The sequence below is a fragment of the Haliotis rufescens genome, unplaced genomic scaffold (genome assembly GCF_023055435.1).
Source record: "Haliotis rufescens isolate VD_foot unplaced genomic scaffold, xgHalRufe1.0.p SCAF_16, whole genome shotgun sequence".
Lineage (NCBI taxonomy): Eukaryota > Metazoa > Mollusca > Gastropoda > Lepetellida > Haliotidae > Haliotis > Haliotis rufescens.
The window spans coordinates 12,182,794-12,196,545 of record NW_025963846.1 but is presented as its reverse complement, the minus strand read 5'-3'; the positions used below and the strand labels follow the sequence as shown (position 1 = coordinate 12,196,545).

Here is a 13,752-nt window from a genome sequence, read left to right as displayed (position 1 = left end):
CGTTTATTTAACTTTAACTGAAAAATAACAAGAACGAAAATCATTTTATAACAAATTTGTATAATACTATCCGAAATTATAATGCACGATTTCTCTGAAGAAACGTGTAAACGCTGCAGTTCGTATTGTTTTTCAGTATAAATAAGAAAAGAACAGAGATACATGTATGTTCTGGTGTAAAACAGGTAGCTAGATTACCAAATGGTATCTAACTACTGTGAGATAGGATGCAGAACCGATAATGCAATTTACTAAGAGACATAAAACTTTATTCAAGATTTCGGGTAGGAATTGGCTGTGCTTGCATTGCAGTTTGTTTGTTTGTTTGTTGTTTAACGCCGCACTCAGCTGTATTCCATCCGTATGACGGCGGTCTGTAAATAATCCTCTAGACCAGACAATCCAGTGATTGACATCATAAGCATCGATCCTGCAATTGGGATACGTATTCTAGCCCAGATCTTCACGGGTCTTGTAGTGCAGTAGTCATTCTGGGTTAAAAAATCGTCCCAAGCAGCCTGTGCTTGTCTTACGAGGCGACTTCATGGATCGGGTGATCTGAGTCGGATGATTTGTGTGGCATCGTACCCCGCGGGTATGGATCGTTGCTCATACTACCAATCGACCTGTGAAGATCCGGGTAGAATAGGTCTTCAGCAACCCATATAACCCGGATCTTCACGGGTGCTATGAGTGAGTGAGTTACTAACAATTGTTTATGATACTCAGGCTCATGATACAGGGAAATCCTTCATCTAACTGTGATGCTCTAGAAAACATTAGGTGGTCTGAGGGATGGATATATACAGCACGTGTAGGCGGCAGACTGTCATCTGTAATAGCGATGGTTGCTACCAATAATCTGAAATAAATGACAAAGGTAAATTGTTACAGACAGAATATTTATTCTCTAAATGCTTCAAGCCATACAACTTCTTTCTTCCAATTATTTTGTCCCCACAAAACTTTTTTCAGGTTATCCCCTTTAATATTTTTTTGTTTGTGTAAAACCTGAGCGACAATATCTTTTAAGGGATCTTTGGACATAATCAGTATCGCCAAAATTTTCAAAACTCTCAGATAAGCCATTCCCAGAAAGGTGGCCTAGCTTTGGCTACTGATAGTATATAGGCTGGTTTAATTGATTAGCATAATTTGGATCTGGTTTGTTTTATTCCACATGGTATGCTTTACTGTTTTACTGTCCTTTGCCGACAGATATTTTACAATGAATACCTTCTTCTCATCGCGGTATGGCTGAAATATTGCCGATGCGATGTAAAATTTACATTGATAACAGATTCGAAATATGGCGTTCTGGAAGGTTCATGAACCATACTGTTCAATCACTTGTTTGTTTGTTGTTTAACGTCACTCAGCAATATTCCAGCTATATGACGGCCGTCTGTAAATAATCGAATCTCGGCCAGACAATCCAGTGATTGACATCATGAGCATCGATCCACGCAATTGGGATCGATGACATGCATCAACCAAGTCAGCGAGCCTGACCAAAAAGCATAAGTCGTCTTTTACGGCAAGCATTGGTTGCTGAAGACCTGTTCTAACCCCGATTTTCACGGGTCGAATATAACTGGAAGTGGTTGTACTGAGGTAGGAAGCGTCACACCATGTAAAAGTATAATTATACTCATGACACACAAGCAATTGTTAGACGTCTTCCAGACTGGTATCCCGCCGTGATATTGCTGGAATATTGCTAAAAGCGGAGTAAAACCATACTCACTCACTCACTCACTCCAGACTGGTATCAAATGGACACACGCGTATAACAAGCTTTTTGGAGTGAGTGAGTGAGTGAGTATGGTTTTAAGCCGCTTTTAGCAATATTCCAGCAATATCACGGCGGGGGACACCAGAAATGGGCTTCACACATTGTACCCACGTCGGGAATCGAACCCGGGTCTTCGGCGTGACGAGCGAACGCTTTAACCACTAGGCTACCCGACCGCCCCAGCTTTTTGGAAAACGAGGATTGCATTTTATTATCACAAATTTATCAATGCAACCGATCACCTAATAAAACACGCGCTTACACACACATCTTAATAAGCGTGTGTAGTATATATAAATGCAGCATATACAATAACTTTACGAGTAAAGTATTAAATATTGATGAGGTATATATACTCTGCAAAAAAGAAACGCAAGAGAAGTAAAATCGTTAATATCTGAGGGAGTGTTCCCGAAATCCATACCAAATTAATACAAAAAATGAACTGGTCATTTCTTCAATGATTGAGATTGATTTCTGTGGAAAGAATAGAGTACTGCAGAAATTTGGTAAAAAGAAACACACCAGCATGACGTGCACGTGCAACATCACTTTGTTGGGTTATAAAAAAACGTTGGGTTTTTCAGACGACCACTTCGAGGTGTCATTTTAACATCTCGTGTTTACAGGCGTTGCAGGGAACGTTATGCACGAAAATGCATACAGGAAGTGGACATATTTGGTGGTAGTAGTGTGATAATGTGGGCAGCCATCTCCTACACTGATAGAACAGACTTGGTGCAAGTTCTGGGGAATTTAACGGCACACCGTAACACGGGTGAGATTCTTCGGCCACACGTCCGTCCCGTTATGTAACAAGCGATCGTCAGTTCAAACAAGACAACGCCCGACCAAACACGGCAACAGCCCTTTTCAGGAATCACATGCAACAACCACAGAACCTCCAAGAGGTGACACAAGCACTGCAGGCAGAGTGGACCACAAATCGGGATCTGATTGCTTCCATTGGACGACGATGCCAGTCCGTTTTTGTACTCTTATTGTGGCCATGCAAGAAATTGAGATCAGGTGGCATTCGACTTAACGATCTACAGTTCCATGTGTGCCATATGGAACCTGGTTCAATAACACCAATGTGTGCCAATTTTACCATCGATTACCATCTGTTGATTACTTCTATGATTTTTAAAATATATATCTAAAAATCACATTTGCGTTGTTTGGGGTTTCTTTTGGCAGAGTATAATTATCTAAATGTAAATAGGATTCCACCCAGCTACCCATTATAGCGAACGTATGCAAACCTTTGGTCCCTGTATGTTTCGGTTGTGGAGGACCCTCTTTAACGAATCTGGCAAACGCCCGAAATTGTCCATGTGGAGCAGGTGTTATGAAAGCCATTATGACGCAGACAAGTAAAATTACAACGACTACACCCAACACGCCAAGCGGGATAATACCATGAATCCTGAAATAGAAAGAAAACGTGTTATGCTTCCCGTTAAGATTCCTGGTTAGATGAACTACCCGGCATCATGTGGTTATTAGACCGGCAGCCCAGAGCACTTTGGTCAAACGAACAAGGTACCAATTCGAACACAGGAACATTTACTGTGTAACCCAACATATTCATATATGGATGTCTGCCGGGGAGCCCCTGCTGCGTGTGGCCCCTGGCCCCCCAAAAGAAGGGGCCATTCAAGGGCTGGATCAAACATTGGAGGTACCACATGAAAGTAAGTGTAAATGAACTGGTACATCTCACAGAGTACAGAATGGGCCACGCCAGACAAATCTTCCTCTGCAAAAGGCCTGCCAGACACCCCCAAAGAGGGTCCCAAAATTTGGGCTAGGTTAAACATTGGAGGTACCACATGAAATCAACATAAAATGAACTATTTCACTCTTCTAAGAATAAAAATCCCATTGCCAGACAAATCGTCTGCTGCATAAGGCCCGCCAGACACCCCCAAATGTTGACCCTTAATGCACTCAGTGGACACTGGCAAAATTTGACCAGAGTATACATTCAAAGTACCAGATGAAAGTAAGTTTAGATCAACAGGTACATGTTACTGAGTACAACACGGCCCATACCTGACAAATTGTCCTCTGCATAAGGTCCGCCAGACCCCCCAGAGAGGGTCCCAAAATTTGGGCTGGGTTAAACATTGGAGGTACCACATGAAACCAACATAAAATGAACAATTGCACTCTACTTATTGCACAATACCCATTGCCAGACAAATCATCTTCTGCATAAGGCCCGCCAGACACCCACAAAAAGCTGACCCTTCAGGTATACACGGGTAAAATTGGTCTGGAATATATATCGATTGTACCACATTAAGGTACGTTTGAATGAACAGGTTCATATCACAGAGTACAGAATGGGCCACACCAGACAAATCTTCCTCTGCATAAGGCTTAAACATTGGAGGTATCACATGGAACCAACATAAAATGAACTATTACACTCTACTTATTACAAAATACCCATTGCCAGACAAATCCTCTCCTGCATAAGGCCCGCTAGACAGACCCTCACCCCACCCCACACAGTTGACCCTCTGTAATCCCAGTGTGCATAATGAAACATTGGACATCAACTCTGAGAGTCAACAGATGGTCAAATTTATGTTTTGTTCTTAAAGATGGAAGGATTTTATTGAGATTAAAATCACGTTTTTATAAAATCAGGTCTCTGAATACTAGTACTGATATCATAGATTAGGCCTATCGTTGAAATGTAATGAAAATGGCATGAATCTGAATCTTGTGAATATATATCTGATCAGCTATGAAGTCCTCAAAGCCTGCTATAGCCTGATAGCTTGGCTATGGATTCCTACAAGCCAGATAGGCATATGATGCTATGTGCCATAATTTTTATATACTGAACAACAAAAGTTCCTGTGACATTGAATAAGATTTAATGCAAAGTTAAGTTTTTACCAAATCTGAAACAATTTCGGCTTGCAACAGAGAAAAGACTCCTGTAAGTGTTCAAATGGTTTTAATTTGTCATACTGACTTCGGAAAATGCGTGATTTCATTAAAAAAACCATGAACATGCCAAAATGTCAATTTACAAATCAATAGCGTGTGTGTCCGCCTCTGGTTGCGATGCAAGCAACACATCTTCGTCTCATGGAATGGACCAGGCGTCGCACAAAGTTCTGTGGGATATCTGTCCATATCTGCTGGAGCATGTTTCGAAGTTCCTGGAGTGTCTGTGGAACACGTGGTTGATGTCGAAGGCGCCATGACGACTCAAAAACGGTAGAACAACAGGTCCGATGATCTCGTCGCGGTAGCGCTGTCCATTGAGATTTACCTCTACCACTATCAAACGGGTCCTCTGTCTTGCTGTAATCCCACCCGATACCAAAACGCTGCCGCCCCAGAACCGATCTTCTTCCATGACACAATGAAGACAATCCCTGCACATCTGAGGCGGAGACGTACGGTTTGTGAAGATAATCGTCGAAGGGCAGGGATGCTTCTTGCAGTCACTGTTGCTGGATAGAATCGATTTCGTAGGTGTGTTGTTCGAATCCAGTTGTCTTGTCGATTATTGGTTACGCGTGGCCTGCCACTCCGAGGATGGTCTCTGACTGCATTCGTCTGTTGCCAACGTTGCCATAAACACCAAATGGTGTTTCCGTGGACGTTAAATTGTCTTGCAACATCACGTTGACTCGATCCTTCTTCAAGCACACAAATGGCTCGCAGACGCTCGTTTTCGGACAAGCGTGGCATTTCATAATGTTGAATAATTGGGTAATTTTTTTGTTTTTCTGAATGGTTGTTGTCAGCACGATGCTAAACAATGCATATGGAATCCCGTTTACGCACACGAAATGCATGGGGCTTGCATAAAAGTCAACATTTGCATGGAATGTATGCTTTTCTGTAGCATTTGCGTTTTTGTGACTTGATTCCATACATGTACTACAATAATGAGCACCAAAGTTTACTTCTTTGAAAAATACACTATACACTTTTGTTGTTGAGTGTTGCTGAATGGATAATGATAGCCCCTAATGCCACTTGGAAATGTTTTAGGATGATAATCTGAAGATTCGGGGTGATAATTGTGTTTAATAACCTATGATCTCCATTTATTTAGCAAGTTTTATCATCTAAAAATCTGAATTCAGGCCAAATATATCTCCATATTTATCAATTTAACATAGACGTCTGTTCTTCGTTGACGAGATCAAGTCTAACCCAATGCAATGGTATCATTAGACTTATATCAAAGGCTAGGCCTATCGAGATATCGAGATTAGACTAGCTCATTGTATCAATGGATGCTGCATGGACAAAACAATGATTGATGACACATAACCTGCAGGAATGTCAATACAAAGGAGATCTGACTTGAACCTTTTTGAAAGAAATCTTCTCGCCACGATAAAAAGAAAGAGCGTTTTCTAAAACCCTTACCTTATTAATTTGCGCTCCTCTTTTGAAGCTTACTCGTACGAACGTATTTGTGAACTTTCAAGCCATTTTAAAATTTGTGCGACAAGGTAGACCTACGATCGAGCGAGAACTATGCAACCAATCATTTACATTGCATTAGTTTGACTTGATTTTTCTGACGCAATAGTATCTCGTCAAGGAAGAGAGGACGTCTATGTAAAATTGATAAATATGGAAATATTTGGCCGGAATTCAGCTTTTTAGATGATAAAACTTGCTAAATAAACGGAGATTATAGGTTTTAAACACAATTATCACCAAAAGATTTCCAGATGGTATTAGGGACTGTCATTTACCATTCTTATAGCAGGTTTTGAGGACTACCTAAGCATGTTTTGGTTTGTAGGAATCCATAGCCAAGCTATCAGGCTACAGCAGGCTTTGAGGACTTCATAGCTGATCAGATATATATTCACAAGAATCAGATTCATGCCTTTTTTTATTACATTTCAAAGATAGGCCTAATCTATGATATCAATACTAGTATTCAGAGACCTGATTTTATAAAAACGTGATTTTAATCTCAATAAAATCCTTCATCTTTAAGAACAAAACATAAATTTGACCATCTGTTGACTCTCAGAGTTGATGTCCAATGTTTCATTATGCACACTGGGATTACAGAGGGTCAACTGTGTGGGGTGGGGTGAGGGTCTGTCTAGCGGGCCTTATGCAGGAGAGGATTTGTCTGGCAATGGGTATTTTGTAATAAGTAGAGTGTAATAGTTCATTTTATGTTGGTTCCATGTGATACCTCCAATGTTTAAGCCTTATGCAGAGGAAGATTTGTCTGGTGTGGCCCATTCTGTACTCTGTGATATGAACCTGTTCATTCAAACGTACCTTAATGTGGTACAATCGATATATATTCCAGACCAATTTTACCCGTGTATACCTGAAGGGTCAGCTTTTTGTGGGTGTCTGGCGGGCCTTATGCAGAAGATGATTTGTCTGGCAATGGGTATTGTGCAATAAGTAGAGTGCAAATGTTCATTTTATGTTGGTTTCATGTGGTACCTCCAATGTTTAACCCAGCCCAAATTTTGGGACCCTCTCTGGGGGGTCTGGCGGACCTTATGCAGAGGACAATTTGTCAGGTATGGGCCGTGTTGTACTCAGTATCATGTACCTGTTGATCTAAACTTACTTTCATCTGGTACTTTGAATGTATACTCTGGTCAAATTTTACCAGAGTGTCCACTGAGTGCATTAAGGGTCAACATTTGGGGGTGTCTGGCGGACCTTATGCAGCAGACGATTTGTCTGGCAATGGGATTTTTATTCTTAGAAGAGTGAAATAGTTCATTTTATGTTGATTTCATGTGGTACCTCCAATGTTTAACCTAGCCCAAATTTTGGGACCCTCTTTGGGGGTGTCTGGCAGGCCTTTTGCAGAGGAAGATTTGTCTGGCGTGGCCCATTCTGTACTCTGTGAGATGTACCAGTTCATTTACACTTACTTTCATGTGGTACCTCCAATGTTTGATCCAGCCCTTGAATGGCCCCTTCTTTTGGGGGGCCAGGGGCCACACACAGCAGGGGCTCCCCGGCAGACATCCATATATGAATATGTTGGGTTACACAGTAAATGTTCCTGTGTTCGGATATTGGTACCTTGTTCGTTTGACCAAAGTGCTCTGGGCTGCCGGTCTATATCTTTCCAGGCGAATAATTGGATCGGGTGGTCAGATTCGGTGACGTGGATGTTGACATACCCCGAGTGTCTGGTTCTATGCCGCTTTTACCAACACCAGAAATGGGCTTCACGCACTGTAGCCATATGGGCAATCTAACCTGAGTCTTAGGTGGGGCAAGCGAACGCTTCAACAGTGAGGCCATGTATACTTTGGGTCAAAGGGGTGTCTTGGACGAGGCCATGTATACCTTGGGTCAAAGGGGTGTCTTGGACGAGGCCATGTGTACCTTCGGTCAAAGGGGTGTCTTGGACGAGGCCATGAATACATTGGTTCAAAGGGGTGTCTTGGACGAGGCCATGAACGCATTGGGTCAAAGGGGTGTCTTGGACGAGGCCATGAACGCATTGGGTCAAAGGGGTGTCTTGGACGAGGCCATGAACGCATTGGGTCAAAGGGGTGTCTTGGACGAGGCCATGAATACATTGGTTCAAAGGGGTGTCTTGGACGAGGCCATGAACGCATTGGGTCAAAGGGGTGTCTTGGACGAGGCCATGAACGCATTGGGTCAAAGGGGTGTCTTGGACGAGGCCATGAATACATTGGTTCAAAGGGGTGTCTTGGACAAAAGGAACACTGTTCATGGCGCAAGTGCCCCCAGCCTACAGAATCGAAATATGTTACAATATGATTATATTAGATACTTGCGTTTGGGGATTATATTGCATGCCTTCTTACCATAGTCGCCATTCAAGCTCAGTACAACACCTTGTGTAAAACACACAGCAGCCATGCTTACACTGCTCCTTCTCTGGTCCACATGTCTCTGCAAGAACCACTGAAACAAACAAGTTTAACGTCATAGCCATATTGACCTAAATGATACGTAGTTTCATATCAGGGGTGGTCGGGTAGCCTAGTGGTTAAAGCGTTTCGCTCGTCACGACGAAGACCCGGGTTCGATTCCCCACATAGGTACAATGTTTAAACCATGCTCACTCACTCACTGTACACATCATCCCACCCTTTTTGCTTTGACGTACATATTAACGCCATTGCAGATTCCGGTTTCACAGTTCTGGACTGTTAAATACGAATGAGAAAACGCGGCATTAATATGTACTTCACGAGTATCTGATAGACCATGTTCCATAAACACGGTAGTAAACGTTTTCTTTATGACCGACTCCAAACTTGTATGCCTTTTATAAACACAACTACAGAAAACTACGTTTACAACGAACACGCTTATAACGAACTGGTGGACATAACGTACTGTTATTTTGGACCGGGGCATTTGCTGTACAAATATAGATATACAGTAAACTACGGTTATAACGAACACGCTTATAACGAACTGACGGATATAACAAACTTACTTTTTGGTCCCGACTATTTGCTTTAGATATGCTGTATATATGCTTATAACGAACTACGGTTATAACGAACTAAATTTAGTTGTCCCTTTGAGTTCGTTATAACCGTACTTTACTGTACTCTGATAATGAACTACGGTTATAACGAACTAAAATTAGTGGTACCTTTCAGTTCCGTAGTTTACTGTCGGTTATCATGTTCTCAGAAGCATTGTCAAGTTACATACGCATGCCTTTACGTACTTCTCACTAACACTGAACTATGCGGTGTGTATATTTAGAAATTGACCGACAGCAAGCTCCGACGTCCATACAGTTTGGCCCTCACTCTATGAAAGTTCATACTCCAATGAACTCACACAAAGTGAAAGTCAATTCTTAATTGAAGGCTTATTCTTTCTTGTAACGATTGTTCTTTTTGCAGAATATATATACTTCACTTCACATACATGCATGCATCGAATAACTGGTATTGATCTCGTTTTAAGCCCGACAAAGCTATCGCCATTGTACGGGAAGGTTGTTGATGTAAACCAAGCCGTCGTTCCGATTGACTAAACATGGAACGGTTTTCAGCTTCAACAGCTGTTGTGGGTTATAATAAGAACAAAATAACTATTATAGAGTTGCAATAAATGTTTTTTACTCTGTTAAAAAATTTTTTGTTTTGTTTTTTCCTTTGGCCAAGCCCAAGAAAATTACATTAATTATGATTATGATTTTGTAATTAATGGAAAAAGGTAAATTTCATTTACCTTCAAATTCTTGAATTATCTCAGAAAATGTCTCGTCGCCCCATTCACTCAATATTTCATCGAAATCTCCGATGTGGAAGTCAGGGTTAATTTCCATGTTGATGATTTCAAAAATAGTTCCATTAATTAATGTAAACATACACGGTGATGAGACCCCAAAAATTCAGCGATGTTATGCTCATTCGACAACACTTTTTAACCAATCAGATCAGGGAACATACCTACTTTTATGTTACAATGTTGCATAGACCCAAGCTCGATTAATAACCCATATATGCATAGAGATACTGGTTGGAAAAGACCAGCCCAGATGGTCCATGGTGCCGGAAAAAAAATCAAACATCCTTTAGTGTTAAGCGTCATAATATTAAATGAATATTATAAATGTTAGACATTTGTCCACCAGACCTAGGAGGGCTACCAAGATTAAGGGTTTTAATTGAGTGCACTAGTACAAATATGTATTTATTAGCACTGTAGGCATCGGTAGACTCCACCTGTCAAACGTGTATTCAGGACTAAGGTAATCAGTTTTCTGTACAATTATACAGTATATATTATTCATTATTATGTCATCGTATTGCCTGACGAACAGGTAGGGAAATGTACGCGATGTGTGTAGACATATAAGTCACATATACTTATTTCACAAATGGTTACAATCGTTGATTGTTGGTTGGTTTGGTGTTTAACGCCGATCGATGACATGCATCAACCAAGTCAGCGAGCCTGACCACCCGATCCCGTTAGTCGCCTTTTACGACAAGCATAGTCGCCTTTTACCGCAAGCATGGGTTGCTGAAGACCTGTTCTACCCCGGAGGTTACAATGACCTGGAGGGAGACTCGATGCTTATGTAGCCTTCAACTCAGTTTCACTGAATGGCAAAGGTGCACACTATACATATCATAGACTAAGTCAGGATTGAAACGCGAACTTACTTGACATTAGATCAAGGATGTACATTAAGAGTAACATCGATGTACACAGGCGGGCCGCCATCCCTGTCGTTACAATTGGTTCACACAAATGTAAATGTTGCAGTTGATATTATCGAATATGTATTGATGAACACGTTGTGACATGAACCGCTATTGATGACATGCAGGAAGTTGAACGTGTATCGTGGGCGTTTAATGTTCTGCTGAGCAGAGTAGCATTTGATTGTGCGTCTTTGGAAGTATTTGATGTGATGTTGCGAAGTTATAATCTCATTACTTCAAAATGATACTCTGGGGTTTCGGGAGCTGATTGGCCTTAACCGCAATTCGTAATACAGAGCTACATCCCTTAGTTGTGCCAGGATCCGAAGAGTTTCCCGTGTTTGCCTGCTTTTTGTCGTTAGGAAGCACCATATTAGACTAAAGCTTAGTCTATTATATATTATATAACATATATCTATAACATATTATATTTTGATGGCAACAAATTACTTTTTTAAAATATGAAGGAGCTCCAGTGATCGATCTCCGCAATTGGGATTCGATGACATGCATCAACCAAGTCAGCGAGCCTGACCACTCGATCCCGTTAGTCGCCATTTACGACAAGCATGGGTTGCTGAAGACCTATTCTACCCCGGACATACACGGGTCTAGTGATACTGTATCTCCACATGCACTATAAACTGTTGTCTTAAAAGTCAATACTTTGACTAAGGTCAATATCTAACTTGCCAATTTTTGTCGTGGAAGACAACATACAAATGACTACCTGGTGTCATTACCATCCACACAGTGTCATAACAGACCAGAACTATATTGTGTCGTTTGACAATTCCCTTGTACATGTCTGTGTAGACATTTAGCAATGTGTTATTGTGATAAGAAATAACATGTGAAAATGTATACTATGTCATGATAGGGCAGAACTATGAAATGTCGTTGTGCCTTTTTGATTGTGTGGGGATCCGGGATATAATGTGTCATCAGCACCCATTGCTTGTCGTATGAGGCGACGAAATTGGGCAAACCCTTTGCCGTGGGATGCGCCGGTGTCGGTTGAGGAAGGGAGTCTGGTAGTTGAGGGCACTGGTTCCAGGAATACCGTTCCTTTACCCAATACACCACTTCGACCCTGACTTCACCTAGCCTTCACCTGTGCATACGCTATTTCGTATCCAAGTCCTGCCATGCCTCTGCGGTTTCTTACCGCTGCGGTAAAAAACACGAGAGCGCTGACTGCAGGAAGGATGTGAAGTCTGCACTGCCGTAGGAACTATATCGCCTCTTCAAAATCCACATGACACAAACAGAAGAACCACAAAGACTCAGAGCTCTGTATATTTGTACCCCGTCATATCCAGTTGGCTTCTTTCTGCTATCAATCAATTATGGTCCTTTATCACGTACAATTGGCGTCTTTCTGTTCTTACGATACCAATCAACCATTTCCCTTTGGTGATTTGTTAATCCCTATTATGTATACCACCATGTTGTTTTGTTAATCCCTATTATGGCCGTATAATGGCTGATGCCACACTCAGAAATATTCCAGCTGTATAATGGCTGATGCCACGCTAAGAAATATTCCAGCCGTATAATGGCTGATGCCACACTCAGAAATATTCCAGCTGTATAATGGCTGATGCCACACTCAGAAATATTCTAGCTGTATAATGGCTGATGCCACACTCAGAAATATTCCAGCTGTGTAATGGCTGATGCCGCACTCAGAAATATTCCAGCTGTATAATGGCTGATGCCGCACTCAGAAATATTCCAGCTGTATAATGGCTGATCCCGCACTCAGAAACATTCCATCTATAGGACAATGTCACACTCAGAAATATTCCAACTATAGGACAATGCCACACTCAGAAATATTCCAGCCATATGACGGCTAATGCTTCACTTTTATTTTAGTTTTTAGTTGAGTTTTAAGTTTGGAGGATCTCGATGTCCTGTGCAGTAATAACAGAAACACAGTCATTGATAGATGAAGTTTATCAAAGTAACAGTAATAGATAACATAAAGAAAATATTTCCTAAATGTTATATAAATTGATATAAAATGGTGAACACATGAAAAGTATGGGAATACATATATGTTTAGGTTGTAAGTAACAAGAGTAAGAGAGGCTGTGCTCAGTTGGCTTCAACATCAGGAAAACAGCATCCTGTTTCATAAAGGTCATATATCACTACAAGATCAGGCCACACGACACTCAATACTGTGCTAGACAGTCTGTGTGAAGTAGCACAACCTCTCACTGTGGAATAAATCAAAACCAATGAATATACCAAGATTCATTTAGGTATGTGGACTTAAGGACATATTTAAATAAATATAAATAGTGAATATTACTTCACTCTTTATCCATAGCCCCTGTTGACAAGTTGTAGACATTAATAACATCAACAAAATAATACCACAAATGTTATATGTCCAGTCAAGGTTGCCACTGGTATATCAGAGTTTGACCTATTCCACAAAAGAGGATGTTGTTGCATGCAATGAATTAGCTAGGGTGTCCATCAGTTAAGCTTCAGTCATATTTCCTCCCTTGCATGGTGACCCCTTTATCTCTACTGAGACCATCCTCAATTATTCAGGGTATTATATTTCAATTCTGAAATGAATACCTGGTCCAACAAACAATACCCCAGTGGTATGAGGATGAAAAGGTTACTTGTCTTCATAAATCCCCATCTTTGAATCATTATGGGAGCCTCATATGTTGTATATATGTTGTAATTACAGAGTACAGTTCTATGGAAAACAAAACAATAAAACAGTTA

General features: G+C 41.0%; 1 protein-coding gene across 1 annotated transcript; it reads right to left on the bottom strand.

The window, feature by feature from the left end:
• Positions 1–238: 238 nt before the first annotated feature.
• On the bottom strand, positions 239–11,062 carry LOC125380921. The gene is made up of 4 exons (XM_048396682.1): positions 10,954–11,062; positions 8,620–8,719; positions 3,061–3,224; positions 239–862 (listed from the first exon to the last, which is right to left on the bottom strand). The coding sequence occupies exons 1-4, from the start codon at positions 11,012–11,014 to the stop codon at positions 852–854; spliced, it is 336 nt and encodes a 111-aa protein (XP_048252639.1). The 5' UTR covers positions 11,015–11,062; the 3' UTR covers positions 239–851.
• Positions 11,063–13,752: the final 2,690 nt, after the last annotated feature.

What these genes read in the sequence shown, in the direction of transcription:
- LOC125380921 (XM_048396682.1), bottom strand. Translation starts at nt 11,014, where the DNA reads ATGGCGGCCCGCCTGTGTACATCGATGTTACTCTTAATGTACATCCTT. An exon ending in CATCCTTGATCTAATGTCAA is followed by an intron (nt 8,720 to 10,953) that starts GTAAGTTCGCGT and finishes TGTTTGTTTCAG; the next exon opens with TGGTTCTTGCAGAGACATGT. An exon ending in GAGCTTGAATGGCGACTATG is followed by an intron (nt 3,225 to 8,619) that starts GTAAGAAGGCAT and finishes TTTCTATTTCAG; the next exon opens with GATTCATGGTATTATCCCGC.